The sequence below is a fragment of the Trichechus manatus genome, unplaced genomic scaffold (genome assembly GCF_000243295.1).
Source record: "Trichechus manatus latirostris isolate Lorelei unplaced genomic scaffold, TriManLat1.0 scaffold00226, whole genome shotgun sequence".
In the NCBI taxonomy this organism is placed as follows: domain Eukaryota; kingdom Metazoa; phylum Chordata; class Mammalia; order Sirenia; family Trichechidae; genus Trichechus; species Trichechus manatus.
In genome coordinates this window covers 460,612-488,483 of record NW_004444162.1, presented here as the reverse complement: position 1 = coordinate 488,483, position 27,872 = coordinate 460,612, and the positions used below count along the sequence as shown (strand labels likewise).

Here is a 27,872-nt window from a genome sequence, read left to right as displayed (position 1 = left end):
ACAATGAAAAAAAAAAAAAAAAGAGAGAGAGAGGAAAAAAAAGAAAACATTGTGGGAAATTTAGTTTTACAAAGAGCCCCACTTGAGATCCAGTGAGAGGCTTGTCCTGTCTCCATTTGCAGTGTAAGCTGCGCCGCCTCAGAACGCCCTCTAGATGCTGGCTGTGACGGTTACAGATTATCTGATCACTGCAGAGTAGCAGGGAAGGTTAACACTCCAATCGTCCTCATTCCGTTTGTGCCCGTCGTCCTTTGGGCAAGCCTGGAGTGCGGTCTTTACCTCTGGGCACCAGAGGATGTGACAGTCCCCTCCCACCCTCTCAGCTGGTGAAGTTTGCGAAGGTAGTTTCTCCTGAGTCCAGGTTCTTAGGAAGGTGCAGTTCCGCATATGTCCACAAGACGGCGCACAACGCCCCCACCCGACCCCCGCCCCATCCAATCCCGGAGGAAAAAGCACTAACCAGATGCAAACGCCTGGAATGGGAAGCCTGACCTTTTTTTTTTTTTTTAATCCTTTGTTTTTTTACCTTCCATAGAAATATCCGTACTTAAAAAGAATGCAGAAGTTACGAATATGACGAGTTGGTCAAATGCCTCATTGGGTCTGCCAGCATTCTGCAAACAAGAGCTAGCAATCCCAGCGTCCCGGATTCACTTTCAACGTTAGACTCACTTTCTCATATTCCGAAACAAAAAGTGAGTTATCCGCATCTTTACAGACTACATCAGGAACAAGGAGGATGCTTCTGATGTGGCTGATACAATGGCAGGCAGGTCTGGTTTGGCTAATCGCTGCCTCCTGCCGGCTAGGCCTCCTGCTCCCCCCACCTTGCAACCCCAGAAAACCACTGGCAGAGGAAGCAATCCAGGGCTTCACAGTTTCCACGCTATCCAGCCAAAGATGCTCATGAGCAAAACATTTTCTTCACACAGACCCACACATGTGCTTTAGAAACTTGTCATCTCGGCAGGAAGCAATCATTTACCAGACTGTATTCCAGTCATCTGCCATATACACAATCCAGGAAAGAAAACCAGAGAAGCCGTGGAGTTGTGGACTGAAATGCTGAGTTGGTGAGCGGGGCATTTCCCAGCACAGTGTGGGTGCCTGAGGAACCTAATGGGGCCTTGCGTGGGAGCTGTGGCCGCAGGAGTCCTTAGAATAAGGTGGTCACAAGTATGGGCATGGGCAACTGCTCTCCCAGTGGCCAGAAGAGGCCAAGAGGGCAGACCACATGGCAACGCAGGTGTGAGGGAACAGGGTTTTGAAGGGGTTTTCAACGAGCTGAATTCTATAATATTTTAAGGCTGTTCATGCTATGGTCTTATTTTATATGGGTCTGACTTAAGAACTTCTTAACTGGGGCTTTTATTAAAATGACTGAGTAAAAATAACTGGTAATTAGTTGTTTTTGTTAGTTGCCTTCAAGTCAGCTCTGACTCCAGTGACCTTATGTATGACAGAAAGGAATGTTGCCCAGTCCTGAGGCATCTTCGTGATCGTATGTTTGAGTCCATTGTTGCGGCTATTGTGTCAATCCAGCTCATTGAGGGTTTTCCTAGTTTTCGCTAACTCTACTTTATCAAATAGGATGTCCTTTTCTAGCGATTGGTCTTTCCTGATGACGTGTCCAAAGTAAGCAAATCAAAGTCTCACCATGCTTGCTTCTAAGGAGCATTCTGGTTGTATTTCTTCCAAGATGGATTTGTTCTTCAAATTGATAATTAGCATATTCCAAATTATTGCTTCTAGGGGACTTGAGTCTCTCTTTGAAATTGCTTGGAAGTGCTCAATCTCGACAGACGCTGCTTTTGTCTGTCTGCTTCTCTACATCTCCTCAGCCACAGCCACAGTCTTGGCCACCATTATCTTGCCTCTGGGTTTCTACAACAGCCTCCTAACCACCCTTTTCAGGCCTCTTTCTAATCCAGTCTCCACTCGGCAGCCTGAATGATCTTTCTAAACATAACTATGATGATGTTACTCCCGAGTTTAAGCTACTTCCTTAGAAAAAGACAGAGATGGAGATGTTTAACACGAATATCATAACCTATGAGACCTACATGATCTGGCCCTTTCTTTTCTCACCAGCTCCATCTAGAATGCCCACCCTGCACTTCAGCAATCTTAGCCTCTTTCCATTCCTAGACCACACCCACCTGCTTGGGAGCCTTTGCATATGGATTAGGAACTTTTGGAGTCAAAGGCCTACATGTGAGTTATTTACATCTTTCTCCTTCAGTTTATTTATCTATGAAGGAGAGAAAATAATAATACCTACCTTGCAGGGTTGTTAGGAGAATTTTTTTTTTTTAATATTTTATTGTGTTTTAGGTGAAAGTTTACAAAGTAAATCTGTTTCCCAATCAACAATTTATACACAGATTTCTTTGTAACATTGGTTACAATCCCTTCAATGTGTCAGCACTCTCTCCACTTCCATCCTGGGTTCCCCGTTTCCATTCACCCAGCTTTCCTGCCCCTTCCTGACTTCTGAATTTTGGTTTTGAGTAAATGCTACCCTTTTGGTCTTGTATATTTGAATGTTCTGAGGAGCTCATTCCTCACTGGTGATACTGCTTGCTCTATAGGCCTGCCTATTGTTTAGCTGAAAGGTGATGTCCGGAAGTGGGTCAGTTCCAAGTCTGAAGGGTACCTAAGGGCCACAGTCCTGGGGGTTCCACCAGTCTCTACCAGACCAGTAAGTCTGGTCTTTCTTTTTTTTTTCTGTGAATGTGAATTTTGTTCTATACTTTTCTCCCACTCTGTCTGGGACCCTCTATTGTGATCCCTGTCAGAGATGTCGGCAGTGGTAACGAGGCACCATCTAGTTCTGGCCTCAGGCTAGAGGAGGCTGTGATTTCTGTGGTCCATTAGTCCTTTGAACAAATTGTTTCCTTGAGTCTTCAGTTTCTACACTCTTCTTTGCTCCAGACAGGGAGAGACCAATAGTTGTACCTTAGATGGCCACTTTCAAGCTTTTAAGACCCCAGCTGCTAGTCACCAAAACAGACGTAGAACACTGTCTTTATGGATTATGTTATGCCAATTGACCTAGATGTTTCCCGAGACTATGGTTTGTTGGGAGAATTTTAACAGTTAATGCAGCAAATGAAGACTGACTTGAGGTAAGCGCTCAATATAGATTTAACTGTACAGTCCCTGGGTGGCACAAATGGTTAACACACTCAGCTGCTAGCCTAAAGGTTGATGGTTTGATTACACCCAGAGGTGCCTCGAAAGATAGGCCTGGAGATCTACTTCCGAAAAATCAGCCACTGAAAACCCTATGGAGCACAGTTCTACTCTGACACACACAGGTCACCGTAAGTCAGAATATACTCAATGGCAACTGGTTATTATTATTTACCAAGTTGATTTCTGGGTGTCTTTCTGATCTTAGCCAAATTTCACATCCTCAGGGGAAAATTCGCTGATAATTCCTTAGGTTTGGTCAGATCCTCCTATTATGTTTTCACAGTATCTTGTACTTTTCCCTTCTAGCATGCTTTGTCATTATCTATTTACATAATTATTTATGTGCATATTTATACTTAAAAAAAAATCTGGTCATAGTGCTTTTCGCTTTTGTTTTAAAATGTGATATATATATATATATATATAAAACATTTACCAATCAACAATTTTTACATGTATAGTTCAGTGTGGACTGTGTTTCATAGTCACTTTTTTTAGATTTTGGTTTTGGATAGACTCATTTCATCCTGGAAGACAATTTCTTGAGATGGAGCTTACACTGACCAGTGTTATGTGGCTGCAAAAATCACCACCCAGAAGGTTCCAACTTTGCTCTCTAAAGGAGGCTGGTGGTAGCACCAGGACATGGCTATAAGTTGATGGAAAGGACCCAAAGAATAAGTGACAACTGGGACAAGTAGTCCCTGGACTAGCCACACTCAAGAAGATGAAGCTACCAGCCACACATCTGCCCCTGGACTGATTCTCTGGGCTCACTTACTAAACCACAAACATCCAACAGTCTTTATCTAATGCCCAAAGGAAATGTGCTTCCTTGGAGAGTGTTTCCCCGTCCTGTGAGTAAGGTAACTAATAAGACCTTTTTCTTGCTCTAAAAGACAAATTATCTAAACTACGGGGGGCGGAAATTAATGGAGCAATGAACAACACTGCAAACAACAACAAAGTCTTGGCCCTCCTTCACTAGTAATGAATCAGGGATGCATCCATCCCGTCAGACTGTGCCACTGGCAGCAACGTGAAGAAATGTCAGGTTCATCAAGTCTGTCTTATCTATAATTACATTCTGAACAGAAAATACCATGGTGCAATCCAGGTACTTTGTAAAAGTTTTCTTTCAATTGCGCATGTTTGTGTGTGGATATGTGTGCGTGCACGCATGCGCGTGCATATGGGTCCTGGTGCACAATGTCTTTCATACTATGAATCATAGAAAAAAAGGTTTGAAACCACTACTCTCAAGGATGAGGTGGTGAGAGACAGATATCTAGTTCCCACCACGTCCTAGGGTTCTGACACTGCCTCGGAGAAAAGCTAATAAAAGCCTCAGGGGAAGGGTTTTCACAGGTCTTACCCGCAGAGCTGAGACACAACTGAAATGAGAACAGCTAAAGTATGAGACCTTGTTCTGAGGTGCTCTCCCTACAAACATTCATTAGATATATTAAGTCACAAGGACCCTTTGTAGTATGTACTATTGTTACCTGCTTCATTCTACAGCTGAGGGAATCAGGCATAGACAGGGTAAGTCACCTGCCCAGGATCCCACTACTAGTTAATGGTAGAGCCAGTCAGGCTCCAGAGTCTTACTAGCGCTGTCCCCAAAGACCTGCTCTAATGGGATTTTTCCTGGTCTTGAGCACAGTGATTAAGAGCTCAGGCTGCTAACCAAAAGGTTGGCAGTTCGAATTCACCAGCTGTTCCTTGGAAACTCTATGGGGCAGTTGTACCTTGTCCTATAAGATCGATATGAGTTGGAATCGACTTAACGGCACCTAACAACAGAGTTACTTAAGTGGCTCTCAGAAGTTTCACTGCAACATTACAAGCATTAAGAAGGTTCACATCACTGTCCAGTACACATCATTATCCCCATTCACATTTATATATTGCCTGCTATGTGCCTGGAGCTGTTCTCTCTGCTTTAAACATATTTTTTCCATGAAACAATATTTATCCTTCCTATGAGCAATGAGGTTTCCATGAGTCAGAATCCACTTGACAGCAACTAACAACAACAACATGAGTAATGTGAGTCCCTATTCTATTTCAGACTAGTCTGTTAAAAAAAACAAAAACCCCTACTAGTCACAACCTACTAAATTGACTTGGAAACCCACTAATGGTGGAACTGAGTTTGAAATTATTCTTTAGCCTGGGTCTACAAAAAGGCAAATTACTTGTGAAGGAAGAGAATTAACACACATAAATATTTGCATTATTTCCTTAAGTGAAAGCCAGCTCCACTTTGTGAAATATTTCAACAGAGGGAAGGAGGAATGAAGGGAGAGAGGGGGGGCAGGAGGAAGAGAGGGAGAGGGAGAAGAGAATGTGCACGCGGTGTGTGCTCAGAACTAGGACATGCATACATGCGCAAGCTCGCTAATTCCAGAGGCTTAAGTGGCTTCTAGGACACTTAACAGTCTTAGTATGCAGAAGAGTCATGACTTGAGCCCAGAGTTATCTGGCTCTTTCTGCATCTGTGCAACCTACAAAATAAACGCCTATATACATTACTTTGTTTATGCTTAAAAAATCTTAGGACATTGTTTTTTGAAATAGCCTATTTAAACTGACTTTTGGTTGGGACTCAGTAATCTTTTTGTTTTTTTATATATGTTTTATATATAATATCTATCTGTGTATCTATATCTATATATTTAGAAAAAAACAAACAAAACAAAATCAGTTGCTATCAATTCAACTCCAATTTGTGATGACCCCATGTGTTTCAGAGTAGAACTGTACTCCATAGGGTTTTCAATGGCTGTGATCTTTTGGAAGTAGACTGTCAGACCTTCCTTCCAAGCTGCCTCTGGGAGGATTCAAACCTCCAACCTTTCAGTTAGTAGCTGAATGCTTAATCATTTGTGCCACCCAGGGACGCCATATATATTTATAATATATATAAGTTAATCAAATTGACTTATAATCGTGAAATCAATAAATTATTCTTAGTAATGTCTCTTTAAGATTTGTACATGTTGCCATTCAGTGTATATTAAATAGCAGTAAAAATAATAACAGTTACCAAAGCAAAAAAGACACAGTATGCTTTGCAGATGTCCCCGCTGCACAGTCCTACTGAAATAATTACCTGTATACAGAAACGTGTTGGAGTGTCCTCCCACCACGACATCCACGCCCCTCACTTTCTGTGCGATGAGTTTATCCATTTCAAAGCCAGAGTGTCCCAGTGCAATAATTTTGTTCACATTTAGAGTTTTTAGCTTATCTACTTCAGGTTGCAATGCAGTGATTTCGTCTTCAAATACTAAATTCTTTCCTAAGGAACAAATTAAATAAAATGGAAATTTATTAGCATGATTTATTATTTATATTGCTTAAATACATTCTAGCATACCAAGTACAAACAGCTTAATTTACTAAAGCTCTTAAATTACTTAAACTAAAACATTTACAAATTACATACAAAACCCCTACAAAGCCAAATAAAATTCAAATCAATATCATCAGTTACATTCACTTAATGTTGTGGATCATATTATTTTGCCCAAAGTGAATTTCAAACAACGATGAGGCTTCAGATCTGAATTTGTTTTTAATCTGTTTTTATATTTAGACTTCCACAAGACCAGTGCAGAAAATGCCTGAGCACATAGCATGTTGTACAGAACAGTACTGGCAACTGCAGGGTTTTGTTTGCAAGCTCAGGATCATCGGTCTTCAAACTTAACAAAACTCTGCCAGCAAGGAGTCCTCGAGTGTCAGTTTTAACATGCCAGTTGATAACGCTGTCCTGTTCACTTGACGATAATGTTAACATTAGGGCATTATTGAAATTTGCATTAAATAAGAGTTTGATCTACATATTGCTGGAACTGGAAGTGTGAACGTTCTTCACTATCTGTTTACTCCTTGACTTAGTGGTAACAAACCATTCCCGACTGGTACAGACTGGTGAGTCGGACTGCACTGCCCTGGGCAGCAAGACCACCAGTTTCTCCCACTGTCTCTGTAGCCAAACCTCAGCAAAACTTTGAGACCTTGTGGCTTATACTGGCACAGAGGTGACTGCAAACCCAGACAGAAATGCTGTCCTGCCATTGTGTCTGGTGCTCTGCTATAGGGGCGTCTTCCAGATGATCGATTTCTTTATGCTGATTTCTAAAGACCATCACTAAAATAAAAATGCTCCCCCCAAATTAATGACCTCGCATAAAGAACTTTCAAATACCCAGGAGTCTGCAAACCCTAGGTTGAAAAGTATTCACCTCTCCAAAGAGCAATAAGACTGTTAAAAACACATCTTTGTTACACTGTGATATGTAGGAGCCTCTATATGTGCTTTGAGCTCCGTGGGTAGCACAAACTGTTAAGCGCTCGACAACTAATCAGTTCCAACCCACCGAGAGGCATCTCAGAAGACAGGCCTGGTGATCTGCTTCTGAAAGGTCACAGCCTTGAAAACCCTACGGAGCAGTTCTTCTCTGCATACGTGAGTTTGCCATGAGTTGGAATTGACTCAGTGGCAACTAACAAAAATATACATGCTTCAGTGGGGGAACTCTGGAGTCTTTAACATCAGTCAACTTGACATGTGCACATTATCATGGAAGATAAACAGTATGACTGACATCACAGCCAGGGAGGCCCCACACTGATGGTCTGAGAATTAGAAGCTCACATGCTTTGTGTTGGGGCTGCAGTGTTTTCAGTAACTTGCAGGCAACATTTAAAAATCAGGAGTTGTAACAGATTTGCCACCCTTGTTGGCCATGAAGACATCAATAATATGGCTCCCTAGCTGGTTGAAAGGACATGGGAATTCAGGGGTGGAAAGGAGGAGTGTGCTGTCACAGTATAGGGAGAGCAATTAGGGTCACATAACAAAGTAAGTATAAATTTTTGCATGAGAGGCTAACTTGAATGTAAACTTTCACTTAAACTACAACAATTATATATATATTATATATACACACAAAAGAAGTTTAAGACATTTAGTTTATTCCATAATGGAAATACAGCTGATTTTTGCATTCTAGTGACTAAAAGAAAAATTATGTTTCCATTCTCAAAAATACTTTGCTAAGCCACACGGTCTTATTATCAAATCCAAATTTAAAATTTGTTTTATTCCCTTTGTGTTAAGATCTAGCCTCAAAAGGAAGATATCTTCAAAATGCATACTTTCTAAGAGTAAAAGACACATGGTAATTGTAATTAAAACTGTATAATTTCAGAAGTGTATAGTATTAAATTTATTTTATGAAGGAAAAAAAAAAAGAATAATATGGCTCCCTCGTCGCCCCTCAGCACCATGTCACTTTTTCTGTGTGCCTTTCTCTGACGATCCCTTTGAAATGAAAGGGTATTTTATGGCCACACTTGCCATTCCCTCCTCCTGCTTAATTCTTCTCCATAGCAACCACCACCTTCTGACACACCACACATATCACTTATTATTTATTCTCCCACTAAACATGTAAGCACCAATGGGCAGGGATTTTTGGGGCCAGGATTCCTGGTGCCTGGAACAGTGCCTGGTATGTAAACAGGCACTAAGTAGAATGAATGAAATGCTGGGACCTTCAGATAATGCTACCATCCTCTGGTTTGGCTGGCAAGAAGGAACAGAAAAGTTCAGAGAAATGCCTACCCGGACAAAGGAATGCATTCTCCCAACACATCAAAGATGTCACAGGACCAGGTATCACATATATAGAAAGCCCTGGGATGAATTTCATGATGTCATAAGGGGAGTTATATTGCAGGAATTTTATTGCCTAGCTAAAATAAATCAAAGCTTCCTAGGTCACCAGGACTGAAGGAAGTAGGCTGGATTTGGAGCCAGAGATCTGTAGGAAGAAGCCCTGCTGGGCTGCCAAGCCTTCGACTTAGAAGAGGCTGAAAAATCTTGTCTCACTCCACCCCAGCCTGCTCCCACATTAGTCACTGCATAATACAGCCCATGATTCCTGGAAGCTGCTGGCAAGAGTATCATCCTTTCAGATAACCCCTCTGTTACAACCTCAGATTGCTCTAATGACTCTGAGAGTCCCAGCCAGGGTAGTCTGATTTCTGGAGTCTCTTTTTCTCTCCACCAACAACCTCCCTCACTTTCTACCTTCTTGTTGGTGATGGTTAAATGAGGGATGAAGCTTTTCTCCAAATCATGCCTCAGCTCCTCAGCTAGGCATTCAGGAAGTTCTACACTCAAGTCCCAACCCAACTCTCTGGCTTTCCCTACTCATAACCTGTGTGTCCCCATACTTTCCTGCTCTCCTGTACTAATTCCACTAGAATGTACCGAGGACTTACCATATGCTGCGTACTGTGCATAACTAGTAGATCAGTGAATGAGATAGTCAAGGTCCCCCAACTCGTTGAGCTTACATTCTAGTATGTAACTCTAGGCTCACTTCTGGAATGCCCTTTGTCTCAAGACGTTTTACATACTACTTGAGGGGACCAAGGAGGTTCTTCACCAAGTCTACCTGATCCCCAAGCCAACCATCACTCCTCTCACTCAACTCCCCCTCCCTCCTCAAACTCCCTCCCGAATCCCTGACTTTGACTCTTTTTTTTATAGCACTTGATCACATTCGATCTTAAATGAACTAAAAGAACAGCAAATAAAATATAAACTATGGAGACACAGTTTGCTCTTGAATTTCTGTCTAATAAGTATTTATTCAGTTTTTTAACAAACCTGCATCTTTAGCCAAAGATCATACGGTGGCCTCTATATTAGGTTCTGGACGTTCAGTGAGGGGAGACCTAGGCTCTGACCTCAGGCTGCTCAAGCCAGTGAGGGAAAGAGCAAGGAAGGGACAAATGTGATACACCAGTGTGGCCGTGCTCAGGGAGAGGTGTGAGCTGGGGGCGCTGGCGACTCAGAGCAGGAGTGCCCAACCCACTGGGGGAGCAGGTGGCAAGGGTTGCAGAAACTGGGCGGTGGTGCGCTCTCTAGCCCTCTCCACTTCAGCAACTTGTGTGTTAGCATGTCAGGCAGCCTATTTCCACACTTTGCGTATAAGCCTCTAGGAGCCCAAAGAGGAAGCATCCCATTAGCCCCTGGGAAGGTCTAATGGGGCCCTGCTGTGTGCAGCAGCAGGGAGAAGGACCATGGTCAGGCTGGACAGGCTGGAGAAGGCCAGCCTCAGACTTCAAGTGAGGTCCTTCTGGTGTGACCACATCCCTTTTAGTCTGAAAAGCACTTCCAAACATTTCAAAAGCCAGCAAGTCCTGGGTGCCGACAATCCCACTTTGCCCCATAATAACAACAGCTTATAATGACTGTGTCATACAGTTTACAAAGACTTGGTCACCTATGGGGCAGAAGTCTACTTGCCACCTCAAGTACTGACAATCCTCACCCACACAGTGGAGAGCAGAAAGGCCTCACTCCCACCCCACATCCATCCTTTCCTCCTTTTTCAACAGAAGACCTTTCTTTGTTGTTGTTTCCAACGGCCTGGCCCTATTTCAACAACAACAACAATAATAAATATATTAATTTTCTAACTGTGAAATAATCATACGTCCTTTATGAGTTAATTCTTAATGAAAACTCTTGTTTCTGGATAATACTAGCTCCTACTTTCCCTTTTTTCTTCAAATATGGAAAGAAAATTAATTTGGATAATTTAGAGAAACCTCATTTTTATGCTCATTGCCCAAGGGTTTCAGTAAAAGCATTTCAATAAAAGTTGCTCAAAAATGTTTCTTGAATGATTATAAGATTATATATATATATATATATATATATATAGTTGTTGGGTGCCATTGAGTTGATTCCAACTCATAGCTACCTAATGTGATAGAGTAGAACTGCCCCATAGGGTTTTCAAGGCTGTAATCTTTATGGGAGCAGATCACCAGGTCTTTTCCCTCAAGGAACGGCTGGTGGGTTTGCTTTGCTTAATAACTGCACCGTATACACACACATATGTATATATGTATATCTCTATATAAAATGACATATACTTATTAAAACCATTTAAGAATATATACGAATTTCCTAGAAAGATTTTAAGATATAACAAAGTGATTAAAAACTATAAAAAGATAAATAACGAAAAGGAAAAAGGAGCATTAACCAGAGCATGTAATGATTATACTACAAAATGAAAGATAACGACAGCTACTTAATGGAGGTAAGACCCTAACTCTGGGCTTCTGGCTCCACAGGAAGAGAAGCAGATATGTGACTCTCATCCTCCAGTGCTGCTTAACATTGGATGTAAATGGCTTTCACTTCCAATTCAAGATGCAGGACACACTGAATTAAAAAAAAAAAAGATACTGTTTATGTGAACAAAGCACTCATTGAGCAGAAGAGCAAAGGTCTATAAGAAGCAAATTAAAACTACATGGAAGCCACTAGACTGATTTTATCAATGTCCTCCTAAGTACACCCTTTGTCCAGTACCACACATTATTCCTACTTTTATCTATAGTCCATAAAAGTAATGCCAAGCTCTGATTTAGTGCATCTATTTTCAAGGAATGAGAGTTTTATAGTGCTTTTATAAGGAGAAAATACCTGGATCTGAGAGAAAAGGGGTCTCTCTTGAAGTGTATCCAACAATTCCCACAACTTCACTACCAACATTAAGAATTCTATATGGCAAATAAAGTCCAGATATTTGAGATGCTAGAGGCTCCTTTGCCTTAATGTTAGCACTCAGAATCGGAAATTTGACCCCTTTGAGGAGTGGATCCATCAGTCCTTCTACACCATTATCGAATTCATGATTTCCCAGGGCCTAGAGGAAAGGAAAAAGAGAAAACAAATTAGGTACTCTGGAATTTCCAATAAGAGCATACTTTAAACAATATTACATTAGCCCAAAACCAACCCATTGCCATCAAATCGATTCCGACTCACAGCGACCCTATGGGACAGAGTAGAACTGCCCCATAGGGTTTCCAAGGAGTGGCTGCTGGATTTGAACTGCCAACCTTTTGGTTAGCAGCCGAGCTCTTAACCACTGCGCCACCAGGGTGCCTACATTAGTCCAGTGGCTCCCAAATCTGGCAAGGCTCCATAGCATGGAGATTCCACGGCCTTGTGTCCACCTCACCCTCATTCCCAGAGATTTTATTCAGTGGGCCTGGGGTGGGGCCCAGGGACATTCAGATCATCAGGCTGGTCTGAGATTTCTACCTTAGGCCACACACCACCTACAGGAGGTGGCCTCAATGTTCTGGAACATCCCCTAGAGAGCTAGTTAGACATCCACTGTCCCACCATCACTAGGCAGTCTCATTTTGTCAGTCTGGGGCAGGTTCAAGGGTCCGCGCTGACCAGGCTCTGTCCAGCCTTATCATATTCTGTTTTCTCTCATAAACGCACATCATGCAAACTGCCATCTGCCAAGGAGCACTATTAAAACCAATAGGATTTTAGCAAAAGGCAACAGAAAATGTATCGCCAACACAAGCAAGAGGTCTCTCTTCCTCATCGTTTCTCCTCAGTCATGATTCCCCTATGTTCCCACAACTGTTTCTTCCCAAGGACTCTAGTGATCCTCTCATTCTTCTGGGAAAATAAAGATCCCAAAAGCCAAGGAGGAAATAGCATTCTCCATATTTACAGTGTGGTACTGGTGTCTCCCTCAGTTACCTTTTGTTTCATCTCCAGCAATTTCACATCCAAGGAAGAACTCAATGTTGAAATGAACATATGACCCTTCCACCCCTTTCTCCATTGTCTGCTGGGAATAAACCCATCTCCTCTTGGCATCTACCCACCTGTTCTGGCTGCCAAGGCTGTTTTGCTAACTTAGTACTTAAACCAATGAAATCTCACTTTCTAAACACCATACCTGATGTTGTTTAACTTTGTAGGTCATCTGGAACAGGCCTGGATGTGCTAGCTGGTGACCCCTCAATCTAAATTAGGGCCTTTGAGTATTCTCTTATAGCTCATAGCCCCAATCTCCTTTCTTCCAGCACTTTCCATGCTCTGCAAAGGCATGTTGGTGGGGTCATTCATTTATGTCTGTGTTCGTCATAGGCTGAGTGCTCCCTGTGCCACCATGTCCCCCCACCTCTGTCCTGTTCAGTGCTGTATCCCCCTCACCTGGCACACAGGTGCTCATTGAGTATCTATGGCACAAATGATTGTGTGTAATATATACTTGTGTGTACACTTCTAAAGAGAAAGTAACTCGGCGTCTTTAAATTCCCACATATTTGTCTCCCTTATTAAATTTAGGATTTCTGAATTTGCCTATTTCCCCATCTCTGACTACCTACTCATTTTTACTTCTTCCTCTTACCTAATTAACTTCCCTCCTAAAGGCTTATCTATTTTTAAAGCTTCTCCCAGTCTTTGGAAACTGTCTTTTTCCCTTCTATTGTTAGAATGTCATGGCTTCTTCCTATGGTGAAATAAATCCTCCTTATCATATTATGATAACTGGCTTGCTTAACTGTAAAGTTTATTTTAAATGATTGTTTCTGTAGAAAGATTATTTCACTGTGTTCCACTGGGTTTTCGGTGGCTCATTTTTTGGAAGTAGATCCCTAGGCCTTTCTTCCAAGGTGCCTCTGAGTGGACTCAAACTACCAACCTTTCGGTTAGTAGCTGAGTCTGTTAACTATTTACACTACCCAGGAACTCCAACAGATAGAAGGAATATTCCGTCTTTTTGTCATGCATGTAAACTGCCTTATCAACTAATGGCTTCAGCTCCTGAAGTCTGATGGCCCTTCTAGAGGAGAGACTGCCCAAGAACCCTTCATTGCCCTCCCTGTCTGAGTTGCATGTTCTTCCTCTGCTCCGATGGCCACCTCTGTGCAGCCCTGCTGACCTCTTATGTGCCCATGGAGTAGTCAGCCCCTTTAGAGCGTGGCTTTTCTCTCAGTATCTTCTGATGCCCAGCACAGTCCTTGGAGTATAGCAGCAGTGCACCATTAGTAAATAAATGAATAAACAGAAGCATCTCTAACAAATATACTGTCTTTCTGCAATACACAGCTAACTTTTCCTACAAAAATTCAGAAAAATTCCTTTCTTAATGCTTATTTTCTTTAGAAACTCTTATTTTCATTTCCTCACCTTGACTGTCTTCTACTCATTTTTCTTCTACTGCACTAATTAGAACTTAATTATCCATCAGCTCTTTAGAAGAAGGATCATGCCATTCACCTTAGGGCACCAAACTCCCACCACACTGCTGGCATTAAATAAATTGGTCTTATTTATTCATATCTATTATTTTTATTAACAACGTGAAAAAACCTCAGAAAAATTCTGTCTAAGAGAAGAACATGGAGCAATAAAAGACAGAACAGCATAATAGGGCATATCAATCTTTCCATGTTCTTTTACATTTTACAGAGCTTTTGTAGCACAAACATACGAGATTTAAAAAATCATATTGCAGTATTATTCCCTCCTTTTATAGTCCTCTGTGAAAATTCCCATCCAACTTTCCGAAAGAGTGCTTGTTAATTTTTTGTCTCTCTATCCACTGTCTCCCTTCATGCCTTTTACAAACAATCCCGATTTTAGCTAAACTGTTACTTGTCACTTACTGTTTTAATCCTTGCCTTAGGCAAGTGATTCCCCTGGCCTTAAATGTGTGTATGTGCGCACACACTTTCTCTCTCCCTCTCTCTCTCTCTTCCTTCCTACCCCAACATTTTATCTGTAACATTGAGCTTATATATTCGCTAACCCTATTGATTCACTAATCCTAATCCTATGACAACCTTGTGCATTTTTACCATAACACTACATTTCACCAAATGCGCTTTTCTGCAATTTAAGAGAGCTGATTCTAGCAAAATGATCTTCATCACTAGCTCCAATACCAGAATCATAGGAGTATAATTTGAGCATCCGGTCAGCCCAAGTTCCTCAGCCACACCACTTTCTTTGTGCAGGAGGAGGACTAAAACACTAATTTTTTTTTTTATTTGAAGAACTAATGATCTTACATGAAACCACACTCTCTACCTAGTACAGCCCAGTATTTTCTACCACCCACACATCTGAAATGTTGCCTGCCTTTTAGAGCCTAAAACAAATGAAAATGAAAGGATAAAAGGAAATTAGAATCTGGTAAAATAAAACCATGAAGTCCATTTATTCTTTAATTCTTCTGTGACTCAAAACCCTATTGTTATTGTTAAATAAACTCTTAGGACAAGATGTTTTTCACAGCTCCTGTTAGGTATTTATTAATGTGGATATTTAATGTGGATGGTTCATAACAGCCCAGTGGTTTTGGAGAACCCTCTGCTGACTAGGGATAAGGCCTAGAAAGTTTTTCAGGTCATACGAATCAGCAGTAGAAGAATGAAGATATTCAAAGACTTCTGAATCCAAATTTCTTGTTTTAATTATTAAAAACACCCCATAGTTAGGAGTGAGGGAAAGCCTGTGTCTGAATTTGGTTTGTAATTTATACAAATTCTGTATTCTATATTCTACAGTGGGGACAAGCAATTTCCTTACTTAGAAACATTTTCCAGTAATTATGAGGTGATCAAATCGCTGTTTATTTATTTCCAATGAACTGTATGCTAAAAAGAATTTCAAAAAAATTCAATTATCATCTGTCTCTTGGATATCGAACTAAATGGAAGGTGACGAGTACCTACTCAAGCTGAAGTGCAAACAAATGTACAGTATCACATCTTTCCCACTGAGTTTGAACTGAGCCTCAGAATCCTTTCTATCCTGGTTACTCCAGGCAATTACCGTCAATCAACTAAAGATGGCACTTGAGGTGAAATCATTTTCCCTCCTTGCACTAAGATAATAATTACAATCCTGAGATCTATTGAAATGCATCTTTAGCAAGTAACAAATGCTAGAAGCAATACTTCTAAATAAAGAGGAAAGAATCCTTTCTAATTTGTTTGTCTCATGAAGAATGCACTTTGGTCTACAAACAGTGTGGATGGAATACTGAACCGAACTCAGCGGTCACCCTGGCACATACTGCCTGACCACAGCGTCCTCTGAGGCAACGTGCCAACTTTGTTGTTGCTTCATTCCTAAAGCTCTTCCTAGGAGGAGCTGCCACTTATTATTCATTTACTCTTTTCACCCATAAGCAAATGCTTGAATTGGCAGCGAGTAAATGGATGAATGAAAGAAATAATTAGAACATTTCTCAAGGTGAGAGTAGGGGAAGTGGAAGCACTTGGTGTGACAGTGAGTCAGAGATGGTGGTTAACACAAGAAGGAGAATCAGGCTTGAACCCTGACCCTGGTGTTCACTCATGGTCTGCAGGAGGGGATACAGGAGTCAGTGAACATCTGATGGCCTTCCATCAAGGCCTCCATTATTCTGGAATGTTTTCTTTTTATGGAGAAATTTCTACTTTCTGATTTCTTCAGTTATAACTGACTGATAGAAACAGCCTCTCTCCCTTGTGATTAAGCAATACGTATTAACTGATTTTCACAACCCATTTAAAATGTGCCTTGATACATATCAGGAGTCTGGGTGGCCCAAGTAGTTTGTGATCGAATGTTAACCTAAAGGTTGGTGGTTAGAATCCACCCACTTGTGCCATGGGAAGAAGGGCTGGTGGTCTGCTTCCATAAAGATAACAGACAAGAAAACCCTGTAGAGCTCAGTTCTACTCTGTAACATATGGGGTTGCCACGAGTCAAAATCAACTCAACAGCAATGGGTTTGTTTTTTTTGTTCGTTTCTTTTGATACATATTTACTGACAGAATGAATAAATAAAAAATTGGTAAAGAGAATTAACGAATCCCCAAGGGTGGAGATATTGGTCTCTCAGCCCCTGGGCCAGTTGCCACCAGCAGCCTCATCTATGTAGCCCAGAATTCTGTACAAATATCATTTTCTTTGTGTGCTATAATGGAAAAAAAAGGTTGAAAACACCGTCTGTCCGGCCTCAGGTAATAAACTGGTAAACAGGCCTGCTCTGAGAGCCTCTGATGAATGCACAGAGCAACCACAGAGTGGTAGTTTTAGGAAGAAACTAAGCCACAAAAGTCAAGCAAACCACAAAGCCCTGAAAGCTGAAAAAGCCCACAGATCATGAACAAGTGAGGCCTACGCCTTGGGCAGAGCCCGCATTCTCAACTGGGGCATGTGTGTCCCCAAATAAAGCTGTGGAGAAAGAGGTCACGGTGGTCCAGCTCTGCTGAGCTCCTGCTGTAGCATCTCTGGCTAGTTTTCGTCGACTCCAACTCAGGGTAACCCCATGTGTGTCAGAGTAGAACTGTACCCCAAAGGGTTTTCAGTGGCTGATATTTTGTAAGTAAACCACCAGGCCTTTCTTCTACGGCACCTCTGGTGGACTCAAATCTCCAACCTTTCAGTTAGTAGCTGAGTACATTGATTGTCTGCATCACCCATGGACACCAAATGGGTTACAGACAGTGTGAAAATGTGCTGGCCTGGGAGGGGGCAGGTGGGGCAAAGGTCTGAACCCCTCTCATTTTTCTTGCTTCAAGAGACACTATATAAAGTTGCCTAGTAGTGATCTGATGGTCACTGCACTTTCTCTCCCACCCCTCCCCATGGATCCCGCTGTTCTCTATCCGCTTGGCCCCAGAGTCCCCTGCAACATCAACCATCACTTACTCCCAGTCACTCCATGAATAAGACACAAATGAGGAGGCATATGGACTCAGGTATTGGGAAAGAGCCCCGCCACATTCAGTAGGAAACATCTAGAGAAGCAGTGAACAGCTGAGTAGCTGCTGTCATTCTCACCACCCACTCTCCACGCCCAGCCAGCGGTACAGTACTCTTGCTTCCCTTCCTGAACCATCCCCTCAAGTCGTCTTCTCCTCCACCCACTCCAGTTGCGCCACTCTGCCTCACCGCCTCTCACCAGGACCATTTCCAGGGTCTCCTAGCCCATCTCCCTGCCAGCAGGCTCAACACCTCCAACCCACTCACCACCGGTCACCAGAACACACATCAACTGTTTCTCATCCGTGCTTTCAGTCTCGCGAAGGCTTCCCACTTCCTACCGAAACGGACATGCTTACTTTTCAAAACACCATACGAGACCCTCCCTCATCTCCCAGCAAATGCCCTGTACTGCTTCATTTTTTTAATACCAAACTTTCAGGTGCCCTAAGCCCCAGGAAAGGGGGCAGTGGTGGTTCAGTGGTAGAATTACCGCTTTCCATGTGGGAGATCTGGGTTTGATTCCCCGTCAATGCGCCTCATGCACAGCTATCACCTGTCAGTGGAGGCCCCTGTGTTGCTATGATGTTGAACGGGTTCCAGTAGAGCTTCCAGATGAAGCAGACTAGGAAGAAAGGCCTGGTGATCTATTTCTGAAAATCAACCAATGAAAACCCTGTGGATTGCAATGGTCTGGGGATGGCGCAGGGCTGGGCAGCATTTCATTCCATCATACCATGAGTTGCAGGCTGACTTTATGACAGCAGCTAACAGCAACAAGTTCCTGGAACACTAAATCACCCAGATGCAACCAGCTGCTTAAGACGCAGCTCAAGTGTCACTTACTTGAGAAGCCTCTGTGACACCTCTACTGTGGATACCCCTCTCTTTTGTGTTTCCATCGTACCTCGTAACATGTCGCTAACAGCACTTGTACTTTCTGTGGCTGTCTGCTCCCGTATCTTTCTCCGAGAGTCAGAAGCAGGGTCGAAAGCCCCTGTATCCTTGGTGACAGCAGTTGAGCACCTGGCACCAGTGCCCAGCAGATGTTTACTGCATGAATGATAAAACCACTCACTCCACCTGCTCCACTTAAATGGGCTCCATTTTTCTGCATGATTTGGTATGTGAGCCACGGAAAACTTTCAGAAGAAAGCAAGATATGAAGCAAATATGGTAAACAGTAGTTAAGCAATACCTTAGATGTAAAATGAGAGAAGTCAAGTTGCTGGGAAGCAGGTGAAAAACTTAGCCAACTGCATCACTATTCACTGTCTGACCCTCTGAGTGCAGTCACCCTGGTTCTCTTGTTTTCATTATCTGTGTTTTTATTTACAACCTACCTTTATATGTATACTAATATCTTATTGTCACTTATTTGTGACTGGAACAGATATATTTTTAAAAAGATTTGTTGAACCGTTTTTTGTGTGTGTGTGATTATTGAGGTTTCATAGCGGAAGTCAGTGAGAAAATGGAACTTTGTGAAAAGTCTCTTTCTATTAGAAATCTCCTTGCGTGACCTGCTATATGTTCTACCAAAGGATATGCATATTTGAATTTGAAAGGGGACCTTTTATAGCCTCAGTTTCGTTCATAGAGGACTGTGAAAAAACACTAATAAATTTAACATACGAGAATACCAACATAGAAAAGATTTTTTAAAAGACAAAAAACATGATAAAAAGAAATATCGATAGCTAACACTTTTATGCTACATGGCAAGGCATTGTTCACATATTCACTTAACAAATCCTTACCATGCTATGCAGTAGGTGTTATTATTTCCCTTTTTCATAAATGGGAAAATGGAGGCACAGAGCTCCCACAGTTAGCAAGTGACAGAGCTGGGATTTGAACAAAGGTAGTCAGGCTTTATTATCCATGCCCTTAACCAATCTGCTGCTAAAATAACCATATGGAAGACCTGGATATCATTCAACCACAACTCACAAGTTTCTTACAGGGTTCCAGAGTGCCAAGTAACCAAGCCACAGTCTTTGTTTTCAGGAAGCTGATAGAGTAGACAGGGTGAGAGCACACATCCGTCCGTCTGTCCGTCCGTCCATCCATCCATTCCTTTGTGCAAACAACCAGCCATTATGAAATGTCCCCTTCCTAACTCAGATATGGGTCTGTGTCATTTGGTAGAGTAAATGGTTGGTCACTGGAGCAGATTTCCAATAGAAAGAAACTTTTCACAAAGCTCCATTTTCTCACTGATTTCCGTTGTGAAATCTCAATAATGTTCACACACACACACAAGACACACATACAACAGTTCAACAAACCTTTTTAAAAATATCTGTTCCACTGACAAACAAGTGCCGATAAGATATTAGCAAACATATAAAGGTAACTTATGGGAACCATAACGAGGAACCCGCGTGAAACAACCAGGTAAAGACAACAGCTATGCTGCCCATTTAGACACCGAAGGGCCTCAGAGAGGGAGCTTCGCCTGCAGGGCGCTCGTCCGGGAAAGCCTACAGGCAACTGGTATCAACTGTAAAAACAACTGAAGGAATGAAACCAAGTGGGGTGAGGCAGTCAAAAACGTTCCAACAGAGGCTTCACATGATGTTCAAAGAAAAACAAACGGGAGAGTGCAGTATGCATGACGCAGAAGAAAAGAATTTTTAAATCCACAGAAATCAAATGTAATAATGTCAAACAACCATTTGTTTGAAATGTACCACACATTTATTTAGCTAGTCATCTATACACTAGGTTATTCCATAAGGGACTGGAGGTTGAAAGCCCACCAACACAGCCACAGGATGGGGTAGGGGCTGATCAGATCTCTGAGGCTTGGGGATCCACAACCCTCGAGATGCTTGCACCTTCTGAGGTCTTAACCTAGAAATACTAACTTTTTTGCCTTTTTAAAAATACCACTGCCTTCAAGATGTCTCTTTCAAGCTTCCCAAACTAGTATTGCTAGCAGTGTCTTTCCAAATGGGACTCTGTTATTCAAGATAAAGTAATTTGGAGAGTTTCCTTAATCTGAGAGATCCTTTCAGCACTGGAATATAAACATTCCACCTTTCTTAGGAATTATCTTTTTGCGGAAGGGGCAAAAACACGCTCAGTTTCTATTTGGGCATATATGGTAAATATGAGGACCTGATGTGTCCTTTACAAACCAGATCTTGAACTCTAGGACCCCATGCTCACCTGTTGGAATTTCAGCTGATTTGCTTTGCTCTGTTTATCCCCTCTGCTTCATAGATCTTAGCCAGCCCCTCTATGTGGTTAAAACCTGTTGCCACTGGGTCAACTCCGACTCATAGCGACCCTGTAGGACAGAGTAGAACTGCCCCATAGGGTTTCCAAGGCTGTAGTCTTTATGGGAGCAGACTGCCACATATTTCTCCAGCAGAGCACCTAGTGGGTTCAAACTGCCAACCTTTTGGTTAGCAGCCAAGCACTCAACCACTGTGCCACCAGGGCTCCTTCTATGTGGTTAAGAATGGCTCAAATGGGCATTGCCCTCTCTACTATCATGTTTAGGAGAGCCTTTAGATTACATTTCAGTTTGCCAAATAGCAGGCTTCAGTTGTCACAGGGTAAGCGTAAGCAGAAGAATCTGCATCTCCTGTAGTTGACTCAAAGTCTGCTAACTTTCCAGGTGCCCCCTGATTTGAAACTTCTTAGTCACCTTTTGATTACATGCTCTCCTGGGCCACTATTATCAGGGGAAAGTGAGCATGCCACCACTTACTGATCCCTTACTGAGGCCAAGCTCTGTGCAAAGCACTTCACGTGTGCTTTCATCTCCCTTAATACCCACAACAATGTATGAAGTGGCAACTACCATCACGTCCATTTTACACGCGTGGGAGCCGATCACTCAGCACTCAGACTGTGATGGGTACAATGAAAGGCTACCACAGAGCATGGTGCAACAGCGATGTATATACACATGACAGAAGTACACAGAGCAACGTGAGGAATCACAAACACAATGAGTTCAGGAGACAAGTTAAGACACAAGTGCACACAGAAACAAAAAGATATAAATCAGAACTTTAGAATGGTTGTCTCCGTGGGATGTCAAGAGTGGTGACAAAGGGAACTGACAAAAACCTGACTAACTTGTCCCCAAGGATAAGGCAGGGGCCCCGGTGCCCACCCTTATTGCTGACTCAGGCATTTGGGAGCAATTTGCTAATGCTAAAGCTGCAGCCTTTTGGACAGAAAGCGAGCTCAGGGGCCAGAGCCTCATAATCAGGGGCCCGTTAGAGAGGAGGCAGCCCCGCTAAGGGAACACAAGAAAACCTAAAAAACCAAACCTGTCTCTATGAGTCTATTCCAACTCATAGAGACACTATAGGACACAGAGTAGAACTGGCCCACAGGGTTTCCAAGGAGCAGCTGGTGGATTCAAATTGCCAACCTTTTGGTTAGCAGCTGAGGTCTTAACCTCTGCACAACCAGGGCTCCAGGGGAAGCATAAGAGACCCGCTCAAAGCCATCCTCCTCACCCCTGCCTCAGTGCTAAGAACACCACCTCTAGAGATGAATCCCTTTGGGCTTTGCATTTTGGGGGAATTTCACAAAATTGCTCAATGAGTTAACATTAAGAATAGTTTAGACAACAGAACCTTGACAATATTACGCTGAGTGAAGTAGGTCAATCACAAAAGGACAAATATTGTAAGATCTCACTATATGAAACACCTAGAATAGGCAAATGTATAGAGATCAGAGTGTAATAGTGGTTACCCGGGGCGGGAGGGAGGGGGAAAGCGGCAATTGTTGTTTAAGAAGCACTGAATTTCTGTTTAACGTTTCCTGAGCACTTACTATGAATCAGAATGGCGCTAGGAATTTTTACATTATCTCATGTACTGCTCACAAAAATCCTCTGTGGTGGGGTTATCATTCCTGTTTTACAGCTGAGTCCAGAGAAGGTAACCAGGCCAAGGGCACCCAGTTAGTGCTATCAGATGCCGTCTTTCTCTTGTCTCAGGGGACACCAGCCCATCCTTGGAGAAAGCGACACCAACTAGCAGCTTTTGCCGCCCTGCCTAGCAACTGGGCCTGGGGTTTCCAGAACTATCAGAATGACTCCAGCTTTCATTGGGACATGGCAGGTCTAGGAAGTCTACACCTCCGTGGAGGCTCCTGATGTAGGGGACTCCTGGGGTTAAGTCAGACTCTAGGGACTTCCTCTTTGCCCTCCTATACCCTTGAGTCCTGATATGGCTTCTCTAAACCAGGTTCAGGTTCCAGAGAACTGCAGATTCCCTTCCACAACTATTTTCCATCCTGATCTGAATCTCCAGCTTCCAGGGCTTCAGGACTTGGTAGTGGTGGTGGAGGTGGGGGGAGGGCCCGGCAGAACAGCCATAAATTCCCTGGGAGTGGTATAATATAAGCAAAATGACAGTGAGAAATCTCTGAAAGACAGAGAATACAGCAGAGCTTTATCACATGTGCTAGCATTACAAGGTCTAGGATTTAACATAGGCCAAATGATGTTTGTCAACCCTCCCCAAACTGCACAGGGTAAGTCCTGATGAGATGCTATCAGGAACACGGCCATCAGCTTTACCATTTAATCTCCTCCTCCTTCTTACCCCCTGCCAACATTTTATAAATAGCCTATTTTTTTTTATGTCAGGCCCTAGTCCAATTATTTTGAGCAGAGCTTAAAAGAAAGTAATTCCAGCCAACAAATATTCTTAACATTCCCGGTTGTGTTGGGTTGTGACTTGTAACAGATTGTCAAGGCCTCACCCGTCAAGGCCTCACCCAGAAGTCCTGTCATAAACACCTGACATAATTAACACCATGAGCTCAATTTGACTTAAAGAGAAAGTATTATTATTAGGCAAAACTAGCCCTGGTGGTGCAGTGGTTAAGAGCATGGCTGCTAACCAAAAGGTCAGCAGTTTGAATCCACCAGCCGCTCCTTGGAAATCCTATGGAGCAATTCTATTCTGTCCTATAGGGTCGCTATGAGTCAGAATTAACTCGATGGCAACTGAAGAAAAGAGTGTCACGAAAAGAAAATTTTACAAAATTGTGGTTTGTATGTGAAATCAAAACAAACTTGGGTAAGGTTTCTTCTACCCCTCTGGGAAGAAATGGAGATGAGATGTAGGCTAGTGACAACTCACTTCTATAAATATTTATTTTGTCATTAGTGTGGGGAAATACAAATGTTAAGTGACCACAGACTTCTTGAAATCCACCATTCTTCTGTGAAACCCAAATGCTAGGCAGGCTGCCAGATGAGAACTCTGGCGCTTAAGAGTCTGTTTGAATTGTTGCCATTCTGAGTGTTCCTGATAATCTCAAAATCAATAGTCAGAATGGAGAGAAGCCCTATGTCCTTCTCTCATCTCTCTAAAATGATCTGCTTCCTTGTTGAAAAAAATAAAACAAAAACCAAACCCCAAACAGTAACCTCTTATCATCTTTTCCTGTCCTCTTTTTTCTGGGTTTCTGGGGAAAAAGTACAGCACTGTGCTCTCCTGACCTCTGACTGTGCTCTTCTGTATCCGAGTCTGGACACACCATCCTTTCCCTTTCCCACACATGCACTTAGCAGATTTCTCTGGACCTTTGCTCTGCTCTTCCTTTTCTAAAGCTCCTAAGATTTCTTGTCCCCAAGTTCTCCACAGTCTTGCTCAATCCCTTTTTAAAAAAACCCAGGTGCGGTCAAGTCCACTCTGACTCATGGCAACCGTACGTGTCAGACAGAGCAGAACTGTGCTCAATCAGTTTTTCACTGGCTGATTTTTCAGAAGTAGATCACAAGGCCTTTCTTCTGAGGCACCTCTGAGTGAACTCAAACCTCCAACCTTTCTGTTAGCAGTTGAGGGCATTAACCATCGTAACCACCCAGGGGCTCCTGAATCCCTTTACTGTAGGGTTTTACATAGGGTTAAGCTTGGATGGTTTGATTTTTTTAAAACAAATACCATATATACTTTTCCATCATACTTAACCTGTTACTCTGTGGAGCCCTGGTAGCACAGCAGCTAAGAGAGCAGCTGCTAACCAGAAGGTCGGCAGTTGGAATCCACCAGCTGCTCCCTGGAAACCCTGTAGGGGTTCTACTCTGTCCTATAGGGTTGCTATGAGCCATAATCAACTCAATGGCAACAGGTTTTACCTACCACTCTGGAGCCCTCCTCTCTTCCTTTTCTAGCATTCAGTCCAGCAAACAAGGGATAGCTTTTAACAGAGCCTTGGGAGCTTGGACTATACTCTTGCACATGTTTTAAGAGCCCCTTATCGGTCAAGTTGGACTCTTCCTAAAGCTCCGCTGCCAAACTGATTTTATTCAAATCTTTTCAAACCCCAGTGTATTGAAACCCTTTGAAGCCCCAGTGTTTTGACATTTTGGCCCTCTCTGAAGTGGTTTTTTTTCAGACCTATACTGTGTCTGGTAATAATAAGAACTAACATCTACAGATACTATGTCCAAGCAACCCTGTAAGGTAGATACAATTATTATTCTGCTTTTATAGAGGATAGAACTGAGTCACAGAGAGTGTAAATAACTTGCTCAAGGTCACAGCCAGAAGGTAGCTGAGCCAGAGCTGTGACCTCCAGGATCAAAGGGATCTCGAGTCCACTCTTCTCGCTTCTCCATCTTTTTAAGCTGGTGACATATGCTCAATCTCTTTGACCCTCAGTTTCCTTTCAACAAAATTAACATTAACCATTCTTTGCAACAAATGAAACAGATGCCTGACAGTTCTAGCTCAGTCCCTGGCATTCAATAATTGCCAATTCTCTTCTGCAACCCATGAAAACCCCCTTGTAGAAGGGCTGGGTCCCGCTCCTCTAACTATCCCCAACATATAGTAAAAACCAAAACCAAACCTTGATTCCAACTCATAGCAATCCTACAGGACAGAGTAGAACTGCCCATAGGGTTTCCAAGGAGCTGCTGGTGGATTCAAACTACTGGCCTTTTGGTTAGCAGCCGAGCTCTTAACCACTGTGCCACTAGGGCTCCGCATGGGGGGGTCCAATTAACATCTGCACAATGAAGATGAATCATCCAAGGGACTTCTATGTTTACGTATATCTGGCACATTCTGGCCTGTCTCGCTTTATTCCCCACGTTGCTTTGTGCCTTGTCCTAGGCTTGCCACTCGGTGCCATTATCTGCTCTTCTACCACGGCTTCTCCCTCGGCCCAGGACTCCTACCGCTAGGGCTCCCGAATCTCCCGGACACAGCGCGCCTGGGCTAGCCGCCGTCTTACCATGGCATCGTAGGACAGGGCGTTCATAAAGTGCACCACCTCGGCGCCCTTGTACACGGTGAACCAGAGGGTGCCCTGGTACTGGTCGCCGGCGTCGAGTAGCAGCACATTGGGCTCGGCGTTGCGGATCTGCTGCACCTTGGTGAAGAGCCGCGCCACGCCGCCCACGCAAAGGCTGGCATTGACACACTTGCCCGAGTCCTGGCTAGTCTGCTCCAGCCGGCTGTGCACGTCGTTGGTATGCAGAATGGTGAGCTCCCAGGCGCTGACCGTGGGCCACAGCAGCGCGCTCAGCGCGAGGAATTGCAGCACAGGCGCTCGCGGCGCTCCGGGACACATGGCTGCGGCTCGTGGAGCTGGCGCGAGTGCTGGCGTGCGCTGCGGACGCCGGGCTAGGTTCCCTGGCCTTGGGGACGGGGCGGGGCTGTGGTCCGGGGCGGGCCTTAGTTCAGGCTGCAGGCTGACCCCGAGACCAGCGCGCGCCCGCGCGGTCACTCGATCCTACCCTGGCACCGAGAGCAGTCCGGGCGCGGCTGGCGACTGGCACCCCCTCCTTCAGCAACAGTGAGGAGGTTGTTCCCTGCCGGGCGTTGGGCACCGGCCGCTATCCTCGCCGGAGAGGGGAACCTGGGCGCCAACAATCCTGCTGCGGGTGGGCTTCCCTTTCCGGGGTGCGAGGAAAGAGGAGGAGGGGTCTACTCCGCGTGTAGGGCCTAGCTGATTTTCGCCAGTTTGAGGCACGGATTTTTCTAAAAGAAGAATAAATGGTTTGTATTGGGCTTGTGATTGCGCGGGATCATCACTTGAAAGCGCGGGAAGAGGGAAAAGAGGGGGGGCGGCTAGATGAGCGCCAGGGCGGAGGGGGAGAGAAAAAGGAGTAGGGAGGGAGGCAGGAGAGAGGAGCTCTTTGGGCAGTGGGAGCCAAAAGCAGATTGTGAGATATGCTGGCTCTCCCAGTTTGAGAACGCACCAAGTCTAGGTTGCTTAGACATAGAATCCCGGAAGCTAAGAAATCATTCGAATCCAGTCCCTCGTTTATTCACGATTAAAACCTTAGTGATAACACAGTAGCGGTCCTCTGACAGTTCCTGGAAGCCAAAACAGACTTTTCTAGTCACCTTTCCTGTCTTATTTTTGAAGTTTTAATGTTTTAAGGATGCTCTCACTCTCTGTCTCTGTCCTTTATCCCCCTCTGTGTTTTAATGCAAAGCTTTGGGAAGGAAGGCAATAGCAGGAATCCATAAATTAAACGAATTATTATCATCATCATCTGCTTATTAATTGATGCAGAATTTCTCTCTGCTTAACAATTGTCTCCTGAGTTTAAATTGAATGTAATCAATCATTTAGTCACTTTGGAGAGACTGGAGAAATCCCCGACAGTTTGGGCCCTGGACACCCTTTTAGCTCAGTAATGAAGTCACTCCTGAGGTTCACCTTTCAGCCAAAGATTAGACAGGACCATAAAACAAAAGGAGACTAAAGGGGCGCACCAGCCCAGGGGCAAGGACGAGAAGGCAGGAGGGGACAGGAAAGTTGGTAATGGGGAACCCAAGGTCAAGAAGGGAGAGTGTTGACATGTCGTGGGGTTGGTAACCAATGTCACAAAACAATATGTGTACTAATTGTATAATGAGAAGCTAGTTCTGTAAACCTTCATCTAAAGTACAATAATAAAAATAATAATTTAGTCACTTTGGGAAGGGAAGGGGAAAGCATATGTAATCCTTACCCTCTTCCAAAATGCACCAAGCCAGCCTTGTTTTTAAGACGTGAGGCTTGATGTTAAGAGTGTAAATCATTTGCCCAGGAAAGA

The 27,872-nt window shown here is 43.4% G+C and overlaps 1 protein-coding gene across 2 annotated transcripts in view; it reads right to left on the bottom strand.

Moving 5' to 3' along the window:
• NT5E (5'-nucleotidase ecto) overlaps positions 1-26,441 on the bottom strand; it is a 41,554-nt gene extending 15,113 nt beyond the window's left edge. Inside the window, exons 1-3 of one of the 2 annotated variants that reach the window (XM_004388965.2) lie at positions 26,057-26,441; positions 11,729-11,951; positions 6,317-6,505 (exon numbers count right to left, since the gene is read on the bottom strand). In XM_004388965.2, the coding sequence (XP_004389022.1) occupies positions 6,317-6,505; positions 11,729-11,951; positions 26,057-26,395 (751 nt within the window). In that variant the 5' untranslated portion in view covers positions 26,396-26,441. The remainder of the gene's footprint in view (positions 1-6,316; positions 6,506-11,728; positions 11,952-26,056) is intronic. The other variant, XM_004388966.2, reaches the window with a different exon arrangement.
• Positions 26,442-27,872: the final 1,431 nt, after the last annotated feature.